The sequence below is a fragment of the Protopterus annectens genome, chromosome 8.part0 (assembly GCF_019279795.1).
Source record: "Protopterus annectens isolate FY-2018-M chromosome 8.part0, PAN1.0, whole genome shotgun sequence".
NCBI classification, from domain to species: domain Eukaryota; kingdom Metazoa; phylum Chordata; order Ceratodontiformes; family Protopteridae; genus Protopterus; species Protopterus annectens.
In genome coordinates this window covers 753,143,566-753,167,603 of record NC_056741.1, presented here as the reverse complement: position 1 = coordinate 753,167,603, position 24,038 = coordinate 753,143,566, and the positions used below count along the sequence as shown (strand labels likewise).

General features: G+C 40.9%; 1 protein-coding gene across 2 annotated transcripts in view; it reads left to right on the top strand.

Annotated features, from left to right (window-relative positions):
* Positions 1-24,038, top strand: part of PKLR (pyruvate kinase L/R) — a 711,145-nt gene that overhangs the window by 655,963 nt on the left and 31,144 nt on the right. For both annotated transcript variants that reach the window (XM_044080213.1, XM_044080214.1), the window contains exon 10: positions 8,862-9,043. In XM_044080213.1, the coding sequence (XP_043936148.1) occupies positions 8,862-9,043 (182 nt within the window). The remainder of the gene's footprint in view (positions 1-8,861; positions 9,044-24,038) is intronic.

Sequence of the window (24,038 nt, the reverse complement as noted above, 5' to 3'; positions counted from 1 at the left end):
ACCACTCACCATCCTGTAAAAAACATCCTCTACGAGGCGTAAAATGTCTCCCCCTGCACTCCCTACACCACCTGCTACTTATATATTCTAACTCCAAGATCACACTACAGTGAGAAAAAGGGTAATTTTCCCGAACCCCACTGTAGTGTAATGCCCTTCAGAATACTGACGCTCCAAACTGCGAACACAATCTCCGTATCAGCGTTTCAGTCGACAAGAATTGTGTTCGTAGTTTTGCCTCTCTGCCACTCCGTGTTTGTCCTTCCAACTGTCGAGAAAAGTCACTTCGACATTTTGATTGTAATATTCCCTGATAACATAGACAACCATATACTCTTAAAACATAAAAACTAGGTATTACTCACTTTTAAATATGGGGAACAGTTCTGGACTTTTCCTCCCCAGTGTATAAGCAGGAGGGGCATTTGTGTGCCTTGAATTATCACTATTTACTGTTGAGCTCTCAGAGAATAACTCATAATTTCCAGTGCTTCCTCTGAGTCAAGTAAATTCCTACCACCCTGGGGAGTAATACCTTGAACTGGGTAAAATAGACAAAAGTGAAACTATATTTTGTTCTGTTTATATACCACACAATTGGATGAGTCAGATTCACCTTTTGCAAGTATCTACATCAAAGTCTGTAAGTAAATCTTCACATTATGCCACAGACATGCTTAAAACCCCTTGGTGATAAAAATTTCCTTGAACCAGAGGAAGCCTTGCAAACAGCATTGAGCCAGGCAGTAAATGATGTGCTATCCCTGTGAATTCAACAATTAAATATTGACAAGTCAAGGCAGACAAATGTCCTTCCAGTTAGTATGTTGAGGAGGAAAAGCCCTGAACTGCTCCTCATATTTGAAAGTGACTGATGCCTAGTTGTTTATAGTATACAGTGTTAGAAATCCTGACATACTTCAACAGTGCTTTCCTCCATCTTTTGTTGTGCACCTCTTCCTTGTGTTCATTGGAGGCAATGTGAGTTGTCAGTTGATTAGATTTCTTTGGAACAGATACTAGCCCTGGCATTTATATCCTATGAGCCCTTTCAGTCACCAGCTGTTCTGCTTCTATATCCATCCAGTTAGCAAGAATCTGATCACCTTTCTGTTTTCTTGCTGGCATCCCAACCAATGTAATATTCTTACAACATGCTCTATCTTTGAGATCAACTATCCTGATCTCTAATTAGCCTCAATCAACTAGATTATAAACTAGCTAAGGTCAAATTTCTTTGGATATCTGTAAGTGCACCAAAATGACCTGACAGTGTCTTTTCGATCTGTCTTTCTCTTTCCTGTTATTGCTTGATAGAAGGTTGTTTGCATTTGTAATATATATTTTAAGCAGATAATGGAGTTTTTTCTATGATGAATTACTTTCTACATGAATTATTCTGTCTTTAATGCAGTGCTCCAATGACTTCCAGAATTCTTTCCCTAAGCAGTGATTGTATGATTTTCCTTACAAAGCAACATGCTGATAGCTTCCAGATAGCTTCCAGACTTTGCCCTTCTATCATTCTTATGAATTGGAATCATCTCTGCTCTTTTCCTGTCTTCAGAGATTTCAAAACATGAATGAAGGAACTGGAAATAGAAAATATAAATAAGGCATAATAGCTTCCAAGTTTTGTTATGACATATGACTATAAACTTGATTATACATTGTGAACTAGTTTTTCAGTGATGCTCTTCTTAATTGTTCAATGTTAAGTTGTCAATCTCGCCTTCATTCTTGCTGAATGGGTTCGGAGCCGATCCTCTGCTCCGACTCGGCTTATACCAAAGCTCGAGAGCTATTTTTACCGGCTCGAGGTAACCCTGTATCCCACAATGCTAGGTGCTAACTACCCAGATCTCATTTGTCGCTTAGCTGCGAGGTTGCGTTTTTGCCAGCTCTCTGGTAAAAGTTTTTCAAAAAGCAGTTTTCTGGTTAAGATTTTTCCATTTTATTTTCAGGGTTAGTGTACGTTAATTCCCCTTTACCCTTTTAGAGTAACCCACCCTTATATAGTCCCTTTTGGGTCTGTTTTTTCTATCCCCTCAGTCCCCTTTTTATCAGGCCTTCGGGCCAAGTTTGTACTCTAGTTTTATCTTCTGTTAAATTGTCAGTTTAATTACTTTAATCTTAGTCTTCGGTGTGGTGAAGTGACTGGACTAAGTTTTTTCTTTAGTGTGGTGTGTGTGTGTTTGTGTGCGTTTTTTACACAACGTGTCTAAGGTCTCAGGCTTCAAGTAGTGTGAGTCGTGCTGTCAGGAAATGTCTCTGACACTGTCACACTTGTGTTTATTGCCTATGCCCTCTGCACCTGCAGGACTCTTGTTCTGTCTGCCATGCATTCAGTCCAAGAGTCCTGCAGGAATGCAGAAACAAGTTGATTTTGAGTGGCTTGTTGAAGCCCGAAGGTTCCCCGGCCAAGTCCTCATCGGGCAAACCGAAGCCCACTAAATCGTCGGCTCCGAGTTCAGAGCCTCAGACAAGTGGTGCTACTTCTGCTTCTGCATCGGCTCCGGCTGGAGCCGAGGCTGCAAGAACTCTGTCGGCTCCAATAGTTATGTCGGAGCAGTCTTCGAGTTGTAAGCGCTCCAGGTCCCCTTCTTTGGAGTCTGTCCATTCGGCTCCGAGATCTCCTTTGCTTTCGGAGCACAGCCATCGGTCCCATTCTCTTGGTCTTCCAGGCTTTCGGACCATGACCTCGAGAGGGTGGTTAGCAGACTCCTTAAGTCGCAGGCACTGGCCCAGATGCTTCATAGCCCTTCTCAACAGATAGTGGCTATCCCTGTTCCATCGTCGATTCCTCCTCTGACTCTTCCTCTGAGTTCGGAGCCGGAGTTTGTGGGAGCTGTGACCGTCGACATGTCGGAGCTGATACCACCCATTTCGGCACCGTCGTCAGCTCCGATTTCTTCTATGGTGCCATCCTTGGAGGGATCCGGGCGCCGTGACTCCCTCGTCGGCTCCGCGGGGGCGAGTGGCATTGGACCCTTGTCCAACCCCGTTTTCCCTCTCGGAGCCTCGGCGCATGCGAATTCGGCCCTGACATCGGCCTCGGAGCCATCCCTCTCAGTGCCGGGAGGGGTCCTTATCTCTTCGGAGCGGGGACCTTCTTCCCTGCCTGTTAGGGGTGTTTTCGAGGTCATGAGGAGTGTGCTGGCCCCTGTGCCTGCTCCTCGGTCGGCTCCCTCAGCTCCTCCCACTGTAGTGCCTGCTACGGTCTCTACCCATCCTCTCGACCCTGACCACAGAGATCCTACACCTCAGGGGCCCTCTTTGGGAGCATCCTCCTCTTCTGAGGCCTCCCCTGATCTGTCAGGGGAGCCCCCTCAGAAGAGGAAATGCAAGAGGAAACATGTGGGCTCCCCTGAGTCAGTCACATCTGACACTGACTTGGATGAGTCGGAAGGGTCCCCACGATCCCCCTCTGAGGATGTCTCTTTTTCTGACATCCTTGAGATCCTCAAGCAGAGGGGGAACTGGTCTACCCTCAATCCTTCCAAGGACGAGTCGGTCTACCTAGAGGTGTTTGGTTCTCGCCCTTCCACCTCCTGGGTGTCTCCGCCCTTTGACCCCCTTATGGAAGTGGTGGCCAGGAAGGCATGGACGGCCCCTGACTCGGAACCTACTCCACGGAGGCCTTCAAAATTTATCACATCCCCGTCTGAAACAGTTTTTGACCAAGGGTGTCCCTGTTGATGTCATGGTGGTGGCAGCAGCCACTAAGAAGGAACTGGCCAATCCTTCAGTACCTATCCATCCTCCTAATAAGGAATCTAGGACCATGGATAGGTACGGCAAGCGGATGTTTTCTTCAGCGACCTTTACCATGTGGTCGCAGAATTACTTATGTCATTTCACCCGCCTTCAAAGAGACTTGCTCAAAGAAATGGGTTATACCCTACAGGATCCAACAGCTGCGGGGTCTCGGGACAAAATCAACTCCCAGCTGGCAACCCTAAACTCGATTGTTAACTCCTCCATGCGGCTTATTTCTTATGCGGCCGATGGGGCGAGTAGGGCTGCAGGCACAGGCGTAGCCTTAAGACGTCACGCCTGGATGCGGCTTTGTAACTTTGCTGACCCCTTTAAGGCATCCTTCACCAACTCTCCCTTTGATGGTTCAGCGTTGTTTGGACCTCAGGTGAAGGATACTTTGACCAGATGCGAACAAGAAGGCAAGACTCTCTCTGCCGTGGGATTCCGTTTTTCCACCCCATCTAGACCATACCCTAAAGGTCAGAAAGGCGGAAAAATGTGGTTCAGCAAACCACAGGGAGTCACGCGCTGGATGCACGAGGTGAGTTCCCCTCTAGAGGCAGGGGGGGAACAATAACAGACGCCTCCCCAGGGGCAGAGGGGGTCTGCAGAATCAGGGTAGCAGAGAAGCTGTCTCTGGCCCAACCCTTCCAGCATCCCTGAGAAGCTGCCTGGCTGTCCGCCTTCGGAGGCAGTCTGGGGAAGAGTATCACTGTACCCAAAAGCCTGGCTTTCCCTCACCAAAGACAGATGGGTACGGTCGATCATATCCGAGGGTTACAAAATTCCCTTTGTCCACACCCCAAAACAGCCAAAAAGGCCCCTTATGTTCCACCCGGTCTAAGGGAACAAGCAGTATTAGAAATCTCAAAACTGCTAAGAAAAAGGGCCATCCAACCAGTCCCAGCAGACCAGCAAGGATCCGGAATCTACTCCAAGTTCTTTTTGGTACCAAAAATGACAGGGGACTGGAGACCAATTTTGGATCTCAGCAGACTGAACAAGTCTGTTCAAAGAACGAAGTTCCGGATGGTCATGCTACAGTCCATTCTACCCTTTTTGGGCCAGGACCATTGGATGTGCTGTATAGACCTTCAGGATGCGTACTACCACATCAAAATGCACAGGTGCTCCAGGAGGTTTCTCTGCTTCCGGCTGGGGGCCAGTCACTACCAATTCAGGGCCCTGCCCTTTGGTCTCACTACAGCCCCCCCGAGTGTTCACCAAATGTATGGCAGTGGTTACGGCTCATCTGAGGTGTCAAGGATTCCAGGTGTTTCCATATCTGGACGACTGGCTCCTTACTGCCACCACCAGGCATCAACTTATTCAGTCCAGAGATTACACCATTCAGATTTGCGAAGAGCTAGGTATCTCCATAAATTTCGAAAAGTCTGCTTTGTCGCCTTGTCAGTCTATTACCTTCATAGGCACCATATTAAACACAGTCAAACTATCTGCAAAACTAACGGCACAAAGAGTCTCAGATATTCGCGAACATGTTCATATCCTTCTTCAGAACAACAACAAAATTCAGGCCAAGTTTGTACTGAAGACTCTAGGTCTCATGGTGGCTGCCATTACGTTGCTTCCCTTAGCTCGCTTCCACATGCGACTCCTTCAGTGGATGCTCTTCTCTCAGTGGTCCTTCCAGCAACTCCCGATGTCACACAACATTTTAATAACTCAGTCATGCAAGAAACACCTGTCTTGGTGGATGGTCTCCCTTCAAGTGATTCAGGGCAGACCCTTTGTCCCCCCCCCCGGTTGCTACATTGACAACGGATGCCTCCCTGATTGGGTGGGGGGGGCATTTTCAGGGCAGGACGGTCCAGGGCACTTGGCAACCTTTCGAGTGCCACCTGCACATAAATGTCCTAGAGATGAGAGCAGTACTTTTAGCATTGCAAGCCCTTCAGGACTGTCTTCCATCGGGGCGATTGCAGTTCAGATGGACAATATGTCCGTAGTGTGGTACATCAACAAGCAGGGCGGAACCAAGTCCTATCCCTTATGTCGAGAAGCACTCAGACTTTGGCAGTGAGCGATCTCCTCTCAGCGGTTTCTGATAGCAACGCATATCCCCGGGAAGTCCAACGTCATAGTGGACAGGCTGAGCAGAGCCATTCTCATGCCGCATGAGTGGTCTCTCAAGCAGTCAGTAGTGAAGAAAATTTTCGGAAGATGGGGTCAACCTTGCTGCGATCTTTTCGCAACACCCCAGAGCAGCAAGTGCCATGAATTTTTCACTCTTCTCTCTTCCTGGCCACCCCCCCAGAGACGCTCTAGTCCACGATTGGCCCTGGGGTCTCCTGTACGCTTTTCCCCCTTTTCCATTAATCACTCAGTTGATTCGGAAAGCTACCGCCTTGAGATCCACAATGATCCTCATTGCTCTGTACTAGCCTTGACAAATCTGGTTTCCGTTCCTGCATAGTTACCTCTTGGAGCAGCCCTAGCATTTGGACCCAGTTCCAGATCTCTTGACCCATCAGTCAGGCAAGCTGCACCAATCCCTCCCCTCTCTCAACCTGACAGCTTGGTTGCTCCACTTCCAACCTTAGCCAGGCTTCCCTTTATCTCCCATTCGGTGCGTGACATCATTTTAGCTTCTCATAAATCTTCTACCAGGAGGATTTATGCCAGCAAATGGAAACGTTTTTCCTTCTGGGCAAAATCTAGGAACATAGACCCATTCGTGGCTCCTATCCAATCGGTCCTGGATTTTTTGGCCGAACTTTTTCAATCAAGATCTTCTTCGTCCACTATCAGAGTCCAGTTAGCGGCCATTTCAAATTTTCATGTGGGCCTGTCAGACTCCTCTATTATGTCTCATAAACTGTGTAAAGCCTTCCTTAATGGTATCTTTTGATCTTTTTACTTAAGCCCCTGGTCAGACAACCCCACCGCAGTGGGATTTTAATCTAGTTTTAACCTCCTTGATTCTCCTTCCCTTTGAACCTGCGGCTTCCTGTTCTTTGAAGTTTCTTTCTTGGAAGACTTTGTTTCTAGTGGCCATAACCTCTGCGAGGAGAGTCTCAAAACTTCACGCCCTTTGCGTTCGTCATCCTTATCTGGTTTTCCATAAAGATAGAGTGTCCCTAAGAACTAACCTCTCCTTTTTACCCAAGATATCTTCTGAGGCAAATCTAAACCAGACTATCGATCTCCCAGTTTTCTTCCCTAATTACTCCAACAGACCGGAACAAAAGTTGCATTTCTTGGATGTTCATCGCCAACTCCGTTACTACCTGGATAGAACCAAGCAATTTAGGAAATCTGAGCAGCTCTTCTTATCTTATGCTGATGGGAAGAAAGGCCTTCCAGTTTCCAAAGTAACCCTTTCTAGATGGTTGGCCTCTGTCATTACTTTCATCTATGAACTGAGTCATCAAAAGCTTCCTTCAAAACCTAGAGCCCATTCAACTAGAGCCTTAGCTACGTCAATAGCTTTTCAGGACAGGTTGCCTTTAGATTCAATTTGTGCGGCAGCCACATGGGCCTCTTCCCATGCCTTTATTTCTCATTACAAATTGGACATGGCCTCCAGAAGCCGAGCTAACTTTGGTTCCACCGTCCTCAAGAGTCTGTTCGATGAGCCACCCAGGTTTGAGGTGCTAGGGATGCGGTCCCATCCAGCAAGAATGAAGGCAAAATTGACAACTTAACATTGAGAAGTTATGTACTTACCATAACGTTCCATGTTAGTTGTCTTCTCTCCTTCTTTCTTGCTTCCCACCCTCCAACCCCCTAGCCTGGACAGACCGATAGGATCCTTCGGGGCCTTCTTTTTTGCCCAGTATGTCCTCCAGTGGTTATCCTTTTCTTGGGATGGCTACCTATATGGGTATGCTTCTCTCTCTCTCTCTCTCCTTTGTTCTGGGGACAGACCTGCTACAGTGTTAGCTATCAAATGAGATCTGGGTAGTTAGCGCCTAGCATTGTGGGATACAGGGTTACCTCGAGCCGGTAAAAATAGCTCTCGAGCTTTGGTATAAATGTCTGTTACTGTCTCATTTAATCTCTGCATTTGTACTTCCAGAAGATGACACATACTAGGAGGTGAGTGAATGTGACCCACATTGTTTATACCTTTTTAACCCTTTGACCCACAAATAGATACAAGGTAACCCTTCATACAGTGTGATAAAATGCAATCAGTGTTTCAGCTAATGAACTCTGAATACTATGCAAGGGAATAATACTTGCAGGTGTTATCTTTCAATTTCATACTTTTTTAGAACTGTAGTAGAGTTTTGAATGCATTCTACAAGTTCTACGTCGAGGACTAAAGAGGTGCTACAATGAACCAAACTCACCTCAAAATACCTGTCTCTTTTTCAGAAAGTCATGGAAATTTGCTTAAGCAGCCTATATTCCAGCATTTGTTTATGTAAGTAATTAAAGTAACGGGCATGAGCGCTGGAACCATAGAGTGAAGGGGAGGGAGCACCCCCACACACTTTTACAAGAAGGACCCATGCATCCAGGGTTGCCAGATTTCCGACTAGCCAGGTAGAGACAAAAAAAAAAAGGTCTTTCACGCTAAGTGAAGACCAAAAAAAAAAAAAGTCTGTCTTTAAACATGGAGCTTACTTGTGTTTAATGCAGAACATCAGGCAGTTCCGCATTAAACACAAGTAGCTCTGTTTAACAATTTTTGATTGGCCCATATTCCATTTTGAATTTTTACTGTTTTGGTTCGATAGAGGCACTGTTTCTTCCATTTTTATTGGTTTTTAGTTTGTGCCGTTTTTAGATCACCAAGTGCCCCTCTCACCCTCTAACCCTCCCCAAGCCTTCAGCAGTTTCTGGTGCCTCTGGTAACAGGGGCAAAGAACAAAACTGATCTATAGTTTCACAAACCAGTTTAAATTAAGTCTATAAAAAGTAAACTTATCATATACTTCTCCCGTCTCACAAATTGTACTACAGCCAACGTTGTACCTTACAAAATGAAAAACAAAGCACAAGGGTAAATTTTATTATTCTACAAAAACAACACAGTAGTTTATTAAAGTAACCAGTGCTAATGTCATTCTTAAGGGTATTATTTCCTTTTCACAAAAAATAAAAAAAATCAACTACTGCTGTTTTTGCAGATCTGCAGCACTTATCTCCCGCTACCGACCTCGGACACCAATCATTGCTGTGACAAGAAATATGCAGGCAGCACGCCAGTTTCACCTGTACCGTGGAGTTATCCCTGCATTGTACCGTGAGAGTACTCATGAAGTGTGGGCTCAGGATATGGATGACCGTGTGAACTTTGGAATAATGATAGGTAAGTCTACAGTGTGCACCATGATAGTACACAAGAAATGTGGTTCTAGGTTGCAGATGGTGAGGTATACAGGTACATCCTGGATGTGTATCATGAAGTTGTGCATGAAGTGTATTCCAGCTATGTGAAAGTCATTATGAGATCTACACTGAAACAGAAGTAGACATGTTCCTTCTGTGTAATGCAGGATTGTGTAAGATTGTTCTATTTGTGATACTACAGGATGCAAATTATAATATTTTTATTTATGTATTTATTTTACATTTGTTGACCGGGAGAGTCCAACTGGATAAATGTCCATTTTCAGCAGAGGTCCGGGGAGAAAAGCTCCACAGATCAAATAACAAGCAAGTATGAGATTTATACATCGCATGCAGATGTTAACTGGTAAACACAAGCTTTAACATGGTTACATAGTTACGAAGTTTAAAAGTACAATAGTTACATAGAAAGCACTGGTTTGTCCAGTTATAGCATTGCATGAGACAAAGCATAAGTAAGAGGAGGGCAGGGTGAGATGTTAGGGTTCATTTTTGTGTCGAAGTTGCGTTCCAAGTTGGATTTTTACACTTGCGGACTGTTAAGGTGGATATTAGCAGGTGAAACAGCATAGGTAGGTGTTACAGATCCTCATTAAAGGTATAGCTGCGACAGGAAGCAAGAGAATGGGGAAGAGGCGGAGTGTGGTTGGGAAGATCAACCTGGATCTCTGAAAGAGCTGATATATATTCCCTTGCTGTGTGGTACAAGGATATGCATGAAGCATGGCTCCATGACTGTCTTGTCTGTGGACCTCTTGCACAAAACACTGCATTTCACTGAATTTAGATTAGCAAGTCAGATCCATAGACACAAACAGTAGAGATAATGGAAGCCTATGAAGTATGCACCGGATGTATCACACAGATTGCTGGGGCTCTTTCCAGCTATCACATTTGGACAGGATAAATCCAAGAGTATAAAATTGGTTTTATTAGATGAGCAAGTCCCAGAAATATGTTTAGATAAAAAGTAATCCTGAACTCAAGTGAACAAAATATCTTTTCAGGAATATTTACCTTCAAGCAGGAGTTAATCTACTAAAATATAGATCAGTTATGTGTTACTGGGGAACAGCCACATAATTTGGTTCATTCATAATTCTCAAAACATTTACTTTCATTTCCCTTCTAATTTGCCCTTGACTAGTGTCTGTCTTCCACTCTCCCACTTAATCAGTAATGAATTACCAGTGCACTTCTATAGGAAAAACAGGACTTCTACATATACATACACACTCATATACACATATGAGTGTGCCTGTGTGCCTGTGTGCCTGTGTGTATATGGGTCTACTTCAGAAGGCTGGTAAACCAAAAGAATAAATCTCAAATACTGAAAACTCAAAATACTGAAAACATTTTTGCACCCCTCATGTGGGGAGCTCCACACCCCCCTGCTAATTATATATACCAAGTCCAAGATCACAAAACATTGGAGAAAGGGCAAATTCTGTATTTCAGTATTTTGAGTTTTCAGTATTTTGGGATTCAGTCTTTTGTTTTTTCAGTCTACTGAAGTAGACCTCTGTGTGTTGATGAATGAAGAGAATGAGAGGGAGAGAAGGCTGGATGATGTGGGGATAGTGAATCATGAAGTACACTTGATTACACACACACACACACACACACACACACACACGCACACCTGTGTATCCTGCTGTATGTAGTAATAGTGACATCAACTTATCTCTTATTTTAATGATTTTTCATAATTTTGAAATCCAACAACCAGCTTTTTCCATTGTAAGCTTATACTTTGGGTTTTGCAGCCTTTTTTAAATGATACAAAACACAAATCCAAAAGCAGCGGAGGATGAAGCTCTCCCAGAAAAGCAAAATGCAATAACTTTCTTCTTCTTCTTTCGGCTTTTCCCCAGTTAGGGGTCGCCACAGCGGATCATCTGTCCGCTCATGATTGGCAGTGGAGTTTTACAGTGTCTGGTTGCCAGCCCGGCACCCAACCTTCCACAGAATGGGAACAAATGGGGGTCTCTTGATAATAAATAAGACAAAACTTTTATTGTACAAATACCTGAATAAAAGTTTTGTCTTTTATTTATTATCAAGAGAGCTGTGTTTGTTTACTCCCATTTTGGACTTTTTTAAATGATGTAAGGTTAGGAATTTCCTCAGACATATTTTAATTTTCTTTATGCTTAACCGTTAATCTTCTCTTGAGTTCGTTAATTCTATCATATGACGTTTCTTCTGTCTGTTACCCCAGTTCTTCTTTTACTCTAGGAAAATATACTTCCAACCATTTCAGGTAGCAAAATAGTTCAGCTTTCACTTTGCACATATTTGTAACAAATAAAACAATTCACTCATCGGGAATTTACATGATGTTGTGCTGGTGGAGCTATAGGTGCCAGAAATCACTGCAGTGCACTGAATTCAGTTTTAGAGGTCAGATGTACAGACCCAGGCAGGAGATATACAGGTACTATGATGCACGTAGTAAGGATTGTACAGATGGATATTGTTTTTGGGGGCCTAAAAATAAACATCACAGAATAAGATAAATTCAATCGAAGAGAGTCCTGTTGAATGATTACAGACATGTTTAAAATGCCATCCTGAAATAAAATGACAAACCCATTTGAATACACTAATTTCAATCAAATGTTTGTAGATTGTTAGACTGAGTATTTATTCATTTGGTTGTTTTTCTCTAATTCTTTCTTTCCATCTGTTGGAAATGTCAAGCTGAGCATTGCCAATGTTCAGTTCAGTCCAAGGAAGGAAGGCTCAAAAATATTACATGTATACAGTGTTAACACATAGCCAGACCAACATAATAAGCAAACACTTGTATAAGGGAGTACAAATTATCAGTGGGTGTAAAAAATATTACATATATACAGTGTTAACACATAGCCAGACCAACATAATAAGCAAACACTTGTATAAGGGAGTACAAATTATCAGTGGGTGTAATGCCAGCAAAAACAGTATTACAATTCAGAACAAACAAAAAAGTTAGTTTAGAAACCACAGTGATTTATTAAAAGTAGCAATGTATCTAGTACATAATGATAACAATTCTATGGCTGCGTGACCATTCAGTGTTGCAACTTTCTTAAATCATGCTTGTTTAAAAAGGACATTTAACAGATGACTATTTGAAAAGTGGATTGTGCCTTAGCTTGCTCATGCAAACTGGATATCAGACATTTCCAAAATTATTCTTGGACTTGGGGAAACATATGAGATCAGGAGTTAAGTACCTGAGATTTTACTGTCGATCATGCCAGTTAAGATAGCATGTAATTTTAAATCGTTAAGAGTACAATAATTTATGGGTAAAGTTCAGATAAAGTAATAGCTGCTTTTGAACTCCAGCCATTTTAAAGTCAAGAACATTAGTGGGTCTGAAATGAGTTGTAAAAATGAAGGGTAAAGCATTTTGCTATTAAGTCAATAGTTAACTGAAGACATGAGAATGGATTAATTGGATGATCTGGGTTGAGCATAGAGTTATTGTATCTTCAAGTCATTTTGCATTGTGGACACATTCATATTGTTAGTCAGAAAGTAGTTTTTGTTGTTGAATATGACCACTTTCACCCTGTTTTGGATACATCAGATCACATTTTCATTTGATTTTTGTTGATATTGTGATCAAAACTGTTTCCTGTGTGTCTTCCTGGCTTTAAATTATTTGCCATTTCTTGGGTGTGTAATTTCACAAATATGACTTCTACAGATAGGTATTTTGTTTTGTAATTAAAATAGCCAATTGGATCATCCAGATCTAGTTTATACAACGGGTACAATTTGATTTCTTCAAGACTACGGAGGAATGTAACTAAGTTAAGTGCTCTGTTATAACTTAAATGTTAAAAACAATGGGCTTTGGATATCTTCGTGTGATACCAGATGGAAAACGTGTGAATTATCTTTGAATGGAACAGTATCCGTCCATCCTCAGAAAAGTGAATAATATTCAGTCAATGATCGTCTCACTCCCAGAAGACTTGCTCGTTTTTATGGTTAGGTTAATTAACTGGGAAAGACTAAAGATGTGCTGAAATGGGTGACACTTCTACTGGATTTACTTGTATAATAAGTTCAGGCATGCTATTACAGGTTAACTATGGAAGGTCTTTCACAGAGGAGAAGACACAAGAGTCTGGTGGAATGTATTTTTAAGCAATTGCAACTGTCTTGGATTGCTGAAAGTTAAAATTAACCAAGATAAGACTGGCCTTGTTGCATTAAGTTTAAAACCATGCCTACTCTCACAGTGACAGTGGTTAGCAACTTAGACATTTGAAGGATAAGGGTGGAAGTTAGCAAGCCCTACTGCACTGTTGGTTTCTACTGGTTAAGTGAATGAATGAAAAGATGTAACTAAGGAATGTACGAGAAGAAATGCAACACCTTATCTGGATGGTCCAGGGGTGGACAAGTGACTTGCCTTAGGGTGTCTATATATGATAACTTTACTTATACAGAGCTTCCTAGCCACTGCAGGGAGGGTAAGGTAGGGATTCTTCTCACCGTCAATGATGGCCTGCTGTTCCCTGAGTCTCAACTTTGATTAAGAAGTGAATTAGATAAAAACTCTCATGCCAGTCAGGGAATGACTGGGCTGTAGGAATGTTGCCCTGTCTGGAGAACAGATGGGCTGGTTCTTGCCCTGGGAGGGAGGAATGACTGCATTGAGGGTAGCTTGAAGTAGGAAGGGATGAGGGGGATTAAAAATAACAGAAAAAAAGAATAAACAAGATGGATTCTATCTGCATACTGCAAAGAATATATGTTTCAGATAGGAAGCAGGATAGGCTAGGATGGTATAACCCCACTGTTTTATTTATAAATGTTCAATCCTTTGAAAATGCTGTAACCTAGTAAAGTGATCTCAGAATTGTGAGCATTATGTAGAAGCCACTTTTAGAAAGTGTAAGGGAATCAGGCTGATGTACCTAGTTAGGAATACCCCTAACATTGGTATGAACTATTTTTAGTCTATTACAGTGAGCCCTAATACTCTGGCCTGAGATAAAAGTAAAATTATTTTAGCTGGGACCTGAATTTGGATACAAATTGTTAAGCATTAAAACAAGTCTGGGAATGAAGATGTCATGAAAGGCACTTTTGTGATGCAATTTTACAGAACACATTAATACCAGCAATACCTGAAGTAAACATGGTTATGTAAAATGTGGTAGGTTGCAGGTATCTTAAAAAGAATAGTTGTGTAAAATCGTACCATAACCGTAGATGTCCTTGTCTTCTATGTTGCAGTATTCTTTACATATGGGTTGTATTCTGCCCATCGACCAACGGCCAGCCTGTATGCAAAAGCTTATAGCCACTGCCAGTACATGGGACGTCAGACATAGGTACTGACAACATCAGCCATAAAAGGGAAGTCTGCATGTACCATGCTCAGAATAAGTTAGTCCCATGAGGAACAAGAATCCTAAGGCCAAAAAAGGAGTCACCCTAGGAAGAAACAAGTTGTGGGGGAAAGGTGGGACAGAATGCTGCAACATTGAAGAGAAGGACATCTCCGGTCATGGTAAGATTTTACATAACTATTCTATGTCCTTCTATTCAGTATTCTTTACATATGGGAGAGTGCAAAAGCTCAAAAGGAACCCAGGGAGGAGGAGGGAGTCGAAGAAAGTGAAGAAACATTTTCTACAGATCCATGCAGAATGGCTCTAGCAAACCCTGCCCTGGATCTAGAGGTAGTATCCAACTTGCAATGTTTTGTAAATGTATGAACCGATGACCAAGTAACAGCTTTTTAAAAATGTAATAGGAATCTAGACCTTTAAAGAAGGCTCCTAACGAGGCAACAGATCTGTTGGAATGGCCTCTGACAGAAGATGATAGAGATTTCCCATGAAAGTCATAGCAAAACACAATAGCTTTAGAAATCCAGGAAGAAATGCTTTGTTTGGAAACAGGTAAACCCAGAGCCCTGGGATGAAAGGACACACAGAATTGATCAGACATCCTAATAGATTTTGTTTTGTCCAGGTAAAATCTGAGTTGCCTATACACATCTAAGGAGAGTATAATCCTTTCACTAGAGGATTGTGGTGAAGGAAAAAAAAGTGGGCAATTGAATGGACTGATTAAGAGACAACTCGTTCACCACTTTAGGCATAAAGATTGATTAGTTCTCAGAGATGCTCTATCCTTTATGGAAGACCAAGAAAGGGGGAGAAGCCATCAAAGCCTGAATCTCATAGGCCCTTCTAACAGAAGTCAAGGCTACCAGAAGCACTGTTTTCCAAGTACAAAACTTTTAAGAAGCCAAGGTCACTGGCTCAAAGGGAGCCTGGGTAAGCTTGTCTAATATGTAGTTCTTTTATGGCACCAGATAGAAAATCTTTTCCATTTTGGAAATGTAATATTTTCTACCCTAAGCACATCCTGTGAGAAAAGGTGCCTGAAAGGGATCAGAAATTGATCATCCACAAGGTCAACTGCAGAATTGACAGATGTGGATGGATCAAGGATCCCTTGTCCTGTGTCAGTAGGTCTAACCAGTGAGGCAACTTGTAGTGATAGCCTTTGGCCAGTTGTAGAAGAAGAGGAAACCAGTGGCTGTCATGGCCAAAAGGGGGTCACCAGCAAGATTTTTGGTTTGTCCTGTTGAATTTTCAGCAGGACTTTCTGAATGCGGGGAAGGGGGGAATGCTTAAACAGACATCCCCTTCCATGGAAAAGAGAAGACATCCACCTTCCAAGCCTGAGGTTGAGGGATCCTAGCACAAGAGAGGAAGTTGTCTGTTCTGAGGGGAGGCAAAGAGGTCCATATCTGGAGTACCCCACTGGTGAACTAGATCGAAGAACACATCCCTGTGGAGCATCCACTCATGGGATTGTGTCATGGATCTGCTTATCTGTTTAATGCATCTGACACTGAGTACTGAGCTGAGGGGAGGTACACAGCATGCAGTGTCACCATGTATTGGATAGCCAATTCCTTTGCCTTGAGGGTAGGTGACAAAGAAGGTAAGATTTTGTCCCATCTTGCTTGTTTATGACCAGAGGATAGTGGTATTGTCTATTAGAATTTTGAGAGGTCCTGGTAAGAATAGAGGTGAAAAGTTTGCAGTGCCAAAATCAGAGCCATCATCTCCTGGATGTTGATGTGTTTCTTCTGTTGAGAGGGGGACCAAAGACCATCCTGGAAGCAAAAGTTACTCCCCAATCTAAATCTGAGACATTTGTAAAGAGCTGCTGAAAAGGCTATGGGGTATCAGAAGAGGATGGCCTGGATTATGAGAGAGCTGCTGGATCCACCAAAGAAGCTCTGTTTTCAGGCAAGAGAGAAGAGGAACCAAGATATCCAAAGGATGAGCATGCTGAGACCAAATTGTCTTTAGAAACCACTGACACGTTCTCATGTATAGCCTTGCAAAAGGCAGCATATGGGGATCATGGAAACCATGAATTCAAGCAGTCTCAGAAAATCCCTGGTCCAACCAGTGAGGCAACTTGTAGTGATAGCCTTCGGCCAGTTGTAGAAGAAGAGGTAACCAGTGCTGTCAAGCCAAGATGGAAGGAGGAGGCAGAAGAGCCCCCGTGTAACCTGTAAGAGAGAGAGAGAGCCTTGTCTGTAGGGAGGTGAACCATCATCAAATCTGTTCTGAACCTGCACACTAAAAAATGAGATCCTGAGTAGGTGTAAGACTGGATTTTTTTTAATTTATTGTAAACCATAGGCCCTGAAGAAAAGGGTGAATTGGAATATACAAGTAAGCATCCTTGAGATCCAGAGAAACCAAGTAGGAGTGAGGAGGAAGCAGAGGGAAAAGGAATTTGCAAAGACAGCATCCAAAAAGAAGGCACTTTCAGGAAAGTATTTAAATGGGAGAGGTGTAGGATAGTCCTCCAAGGACCATCCTTTCTTGGGACAAGAAGCATCTTGGAGTAAAACCCAAAACAGAATGTATAGTGCCTTGATTGAAAAGTAGAGCAAGTAAGTGAGGGAACAGATAAAGCTGGCAGGAAGGGGGTTAAGGTGTCCCCTGGAAGGGAGGTTGTGTTTTCCAAGTCATAAAGTATCCTTTTCGGACAGTCAAAAGAACCCAGGAGTCCTGAATGATCTCCATCCAGGCTGAAGGGGAGAGATAAGGGTGAAGAGATAGAGATGTATGACTTGGAAGAAGGGCTTGATTGTCGCAGAGAGTTGGGTCTGGCCTGAAAGAACTGTTGAGAAGGAGGAGCAGATGCAGCAGATTTTGATTGAGGAGGTCTTCTGGATGATTTCTTAGGCCTATTTCTTGAAGTAGAAGAGGAGGAGCAAGCAGGTCTTCTGACAAAGGAAGTCTTGACAGGAAAATTCCTGTGGAATTTGGGGACTGGGGAAACAAGCAATTGTTTTAAGTCTTGGAGTTAACTTTTCCCTGCAAAGATTTAGAGTTCAGCAGTGGCTGAACCAAAAAGGGCAGAATTATCTAAAGGAGCATCTAGAAGTTTGGCCTTTATGTCATCAGGTAATGACTGGAGCCTCAACCATGAAGGCCTTTTGAGAACAGATGCACAAGCCACTGCCCTGGAAGATATTTCCACTGCATCATAGCTGCAACTAAATGAATGTCTAGCTACCTGAGAAGATGCAGACAAAAGAGAAAGAACCTGAGATTTAGCCACAGAGACAGGTAATTGGGTTAGGGCTTGTGAGGCCTGAGAAAGCAAAGCCAGAGAGTACCTGGATGGTGGTAAGGTGGTGGAAGTATAGACCTTCTTACACAGCCTTTCCAATATCTTGCTTTCCTTAAGTGGGAAGCAGTCTAGCAGAAGGTGACAAGTGAGAGGATTTGTCGGATGCAATGGAGACCACATCTGGATCAGCAGAGCGACATTTTTATAAAGAAACTTAGTCATTGGGGACCTTATAAAATCGGTCAGGTGTCATAGGGCAGGAGCTTGGGAGTCTAGCATTTTAGAAGATGATGTAAAGGCATCCAGGAAAGCAAGAAAAACTGGCAGAACTGCAGAGGGTACTGGGATTTCCATTTGAAGTAGGTCATAGTAACATTTTTGTTCTTCAGAGATCTGGAAGAATCCCATTTAAAGAATTCCCTCATTTTATTAATAGTTGTCCCAAAAGAAAGCTCTTCTGTAGGGGAATCTTCCACTAGATTCCTCCTCAGGAGAATCATCTTCCAGAGGAGAAGGAATCTGGGTGGAGTATGCCAGGGATTCTTCATATGAAGAGGAATCTTCAGTCAGACACCTGCACAGAGAAAACCCCCCTGAGATCCAGAAACAATGCAGATTTGGTCTAAAATATATATAGGTTGGCAGACACACAGAAATAAAATAAAATAAACAAATGAAAGGCAAAAAATCAATAAGTATACTAATAAAAAATAAGATGCAATAAATATAGACATGATTTGTACAAAAAAACTTAACTGCAGATACCAAAGATTTCAGGCTATACCAACTGTCGTAAGTTAGATAATTAAAAGCTAGCACTCACAGGTGAGTCCACCGCAAACAAGACAGCATCATGTCCTCTTGCTAGTCTACTGTAGTCCCTAGTTCTATGTAATGTTTTTCCCCTGGTTCTCAATGTTCATCTCATGATATTATCCTTCTTTTGCTGGCCTGGAGAAAACAAGTAGTTAGACCGGTTCTACTGCCCCAATAGGACTTTCCAATGCACATCCATATCTGCTTCTTTCACTTGAAACCTCCTTGGTGTGGCTTAGTAATATGGAAACCAGTAAGTCCATCTGAGATTGTAGCAATTACATATGAAAAGAAAGACATTTCCTGGTGTTCATCATTTTTGTTACATTCAGAAGAGAATATAGCAATTCTGAAGAACCAGTACACTTCAAAAGACATTCCCTGTTCTTTCATATTTGCAAAGACAAAAGTCACTTTTTCTTAAGCCTCAAAGACAAGCTTACTGATTACAGATGAATGGTAGAGAATCACAATTCTTCCCCTTAAACTCAAGCAGGTGTTTTAGAGGCACCCCCTCAGGTGACATATCTTGACAAAATGATGCATTATTCTGGTATAGTACTTCATCCCTTTTCTAGATAGACTGTCTGCAATACTACTAGAACCACTACATCTGTGTTGGATATTATTGGACTGCAAGGCCAAACTCCATCTAAGAAGCTTTCCATTCTGCCCATTTGCTCTATGTAGTCATTTTAAAGTGTTGTGGTCTGTAACCACAGCGTACATTCAACCATACAGGTAAAGTTGTAACATTTGCAAAGCCAAGACTATACACAGACAAACATTCTTTATGGCTGCGTAGGACTCCTCCCTGGGTTGATGTCTGCAACTCAAATGCACAGTATGGGACTTTGCTCCTTCTGCGGAAACCAAGGTAGGTACAGCCCCACCTAACAGCTAGGACATCTACCTGTGCAATTAATTATTGACTATAATCAGTACTGATTAGAACAAGGGGTTCTTCTAAGAGCCTCTTTGACATTTTAGAATGCCTGCTCACTGGCTTGTGTCCAGACAACCTTACTGGTCCTTTTTTTCTGGTAAAATCTGTAAAGAGATTATCTATTGTACTGTACTAAGAAATACACTTCCTAGAGTACCTTGTAGTTTGTAAAAATGTCTGTACTTGTTTTGTGATAGTAGAGATGGGCCATGCACAAGTATCCTTAACCTTGGCACATTGCAGCCTAATCTTTCCCCCACCCAGTCTGTGAACCAGCAGACTTCTAGCATGCTCACCTGACACTTGCTAGCTTTGATAGTCAACCCTGACCTTTGCAATCTGCCCAACACTTCCCAGACATATTACACATATTCTGTCCATGACTGGCTACAGATGGCATTGTCATCTAGGTAAGCAAGAACATAATTTTCTACTCCTGCTAGAATGTCATTTGCCAACCTCTGGAAGGTTGTTGGGGGAATTCTTCATACCAGTGGGCATTTTTCTAAACTTATATAGCCCAAATTAGGTCACAAATGACCTATACCTGGCTACAGATGTCAAGAGTTACCCTACCAGTAACTGTTGGTCAAGCCAGTGGTTATTAGACACTTAGACCAACCCAGCTACACTAAGATTTCATCTTTCCTGGGCATGGGCTAAGCATCAGGCTGTATGTGACAGTTTACTTTCCTGTAGTCCACGCAGGACTGGTTGCTGCTATCTTTCTTTGGGACTAACATCACTGACGAAGCCCATACACTGGTGGATTATTCCCATTTCCAGGATATAGATAGTTAGATATGTAAAGTCAAATGTAAAGTTATAGACATTAATATTTTTTCTGAAAGTAGGCCTGAGTAGTCCAATGGGAGACGTGCCACACAGCTTACTAACCAACAATGTAAATAATACTTGTCCTCTTGTCACACTAGCAGCAGTGCATAAGTATACTTATAATAAATAATGGATGCCAGCCACAAGAACTTAAATGTTAGAACATATACCTTACTTAAATACAGAAAACAGTACAAGTGCAAATTAAATATATGTAAGTTATCTCACACAGAAAATCAAAGTTAAAATACAGTAAAATAGGATGCATACTACAAAAGCTAAGATCCAGGTGTGTAAGCTTGATCACTATACCTTATTACAGAAATACTGCCCTTAACTGTCATAATTTAGATAAATTAGTAACTGGTACTCATAGAAGAATGTACCATATACAAGATGGCATCAACGCAACTCTTGTATACCTTAGCCCATACTTGTACAGTGTTTTACTCCACACCCCCAATGTTCCTCACATTACATCATCCTCCTGTTCCTGGCCTGGAGAAAACAAGTAGTTAGACCAGTTCTACTGCACCAGTAGGAGTTGTCAGTATATATCCAAATCTGTTTCTTTCCCTTGAACGCACTCTGCTGTACTTTGGTGATGTACAGGTCCATTAGTATAGAAATTACACCTAAAAGGAAAGACAGTTCTTGGCTTTTCATCTTTTTTATTCACAAGAGAAGATTCGCATTCTTCGTAGCTCAACAGGTGTATGACACATGCTTTTGGTGCTAGAAGATCAGAAGACCTGGTGTTCTATCATGTATCTAGATTAATGTTCCAGTTCTGACACTGTAGTGTAGTATATAGAGGTGCTGCATTCCTGATTTATGCTATCCATAGGATGAGATGTAATAGTAAGGCCCCATCTGCTGAGTTGATGGTAGCTAGGAGGATGTAAAATAACCCATGGCACTTTTCAAAAGGAGTAGGTGTAGCTTTACTTATATAAACACATTATTTACAATATTTATATTCTTTGCAACACTTATATCTATCTCATTTATTGTGACAACTAAATACACTTACATCTGGTTTCCAATTAAGCAACAAAAGTCTAATGCATTTTTTATTTTTCACTAACTTGTTCTCTTCTACACCACATTGCTTCTTTCACAACATTTTTCTTATTTCTGCCAAAATTTCTTCTGCCCTTCTAGTTTTATTTAGTAAACTTTCTCATCCTCTCTTCCATAAAACTCAAGCTGTAATAAATATTTTCACTTGTCAATTTACACTTTTCTGCCTTCCTCATATTTGCCATATAATATTGTTTTGATATTTACATCCTTGAACCCTTACCACTTATATTCATTTTTAAACATTACCCAAAAATATATTCAATTTACATCCTAAAAGCAATTTTGCATTTTTGTTTAACTTGCAGTCACAGCACATTCTTTTCTGTGTCACTTTATACTTCATATTTTCTTTAACTGGTAGTTTAACAAAATTATTCACAAAAAAAAAATCCCAGTTTCATAAAAATATTCAAATCCTTTGCTTCTTTGTTGAACAGCATCTCTAAAATCATCTGTTAGATATTTCCATGGGTATACCAAATAAAATTATTTCATGATTTTTTTCAATCCACTCATTTTGTTTCTCATTACTTTCATCAATTTGTAATTTTCATAAGATTACCTTCCTCTCCATTATGTTTTTCACTACTTCTTTTTCCTTTTACTTGTTTCCATATTTCTTCATACCTTTCATATAACGACTTTCCTGTCATGCTGTTATCAACATCTTTAACATTTTTATAATCCCAAACTAAAACTTAGTCCTTTTTTTGTTGTACATGTTCCTCTTTTAATAGGATTCAGTTTAAGTCCTCAGATAAAACTTTAAAAATATAGTGACTCTTTTCACACATTACTCAGAAACATGTAGGTGCTCCCCACATATGCTAGATTTTCCAGAATATGTATAATTAACATAGAAGGAAACCTTTTTTTTTATTAAATGACAAATTAAAACTTTTCCACAATGCCGATAACTTTCTATTTTCCCACTTTCATTTTCCACCAAGTCATTACATTTTCAGCTTCCCCCAAATTAACTCCTAATATACTAATTTCATTCTTGTTTTAGTAAATATACCATTCAGCTTCTTTATTTCCCCAAATCCCTTATTTAATCTCAAACATACCTTTTTAAATATTTTTTTCAATTCTTATCACACTTTCATTCATCTACCCCCTTTTGTTTTATGTTTGTAATAACCAGATCAATTCCTTTTTCACATCTTTCAGCATACTTTATTTCTGACATAAACGTTTGAATAATTGAATTTTATTACTAAAAAAAAAACATGGTTAAGTGGCACCTATACTTAACCCCCTTCTTGTCTAGCTTTTTCCCATGCAATTTACTGTTACTTTTGCCCTTGATTTTTCATCCACATTTTTATAATTGTCATTGTTTTTTCTGTATCCATATGCTTGTAAACTTTCCTGGTTCGCCTCGTGACTTATTTTATCAAAGCTTTGTCTACATTACACTTCACCAACCTTACCTCATTGTTTTTCTGTCAAAATCATACTTATTATTTCCCTCACTATTATTATTACTGAGGGAATCCTGGGTTAATACCAAATATCACAGCTCATATTACTTCACCGAACAGTTTTCTGCCTCCTTTTTTGAATTATTCTCATAATTATTTTATAACCAGTATTTCCTAGAATTGTAGGTCTCCAACTTTTTATATTTTTCTTTTATCTTTTTTCATATAAATTTTAGACGTGTCTTCTTGCAATATATCCTTGTCTAACTATCCATGTAATACTTTACAAAAACTACTTTTTCTTTTATATCCACCCACTTATAAAATTCCTAAGTTAATCCATTTAGTCCTGGTTATAATTCTTGTATCCCCACTTTTATCATAGCCTAAATTTTATTCAACTGTGATATCCTACTCTAATTCTCCTTTAGTACTTTGCAATGTTTTATCCCATCACTGCTGTTACCTGTTTTTTTATTATACATACATTATATCTACAAATATTGTAACTACTTCAGTTATCTTACTTTGTTCATATCTTGCAGTACTTTCATCATCATATTTTGTATCCATTCTTCCTTTGTTTATTCTTGCCTGTTTCCAAAATAAGGTGATACTCCTTTTGTTCTCTTTACAAAGAATAGTTGCCTAAATAAGATTATTTATTTTCTCCCTATGTTTTCATACAATTTTCTTTCTATCACTCTTACCCCATTTCCCCCTTTTCTCAATTTCTAATTGAAACTCTTCTAATGTTTCTCTATACGCCGTCTTATTTTTCATTTTTATTCTATTTTGTACCATCAGAAAAAGTTCTTGTAATATTCTTTATATAATACATATATGGATCAGTTTTATAAAATTCACTCTTTGTCGTATGTTCTTCCTATAATTTGCTTTCCACTTTCATTTTTTACATATCACTGACTTCAGGAATTCAACTTTTTATTCCTTTCTTTTCCTGTATTATCTCCTTGTAAATCGCCTGTTCTTTCCAATGCAGCTCTGTGATCAGAAAATTCAGCAATCTCCATTCCATCTTCTATTTCTTTCATTTCATTAGAACATACTACATAATCTGTCTCTGTTTGATAAGTTAATTCACTTTTTTCTGTCTGTAACGCTCAATATGCGATAAATTTCTTTAATACCTTCATATCTTGTGCTACTTTACCTCTCTCTTTTCTTAAATTGCAATTTCAGTCTCC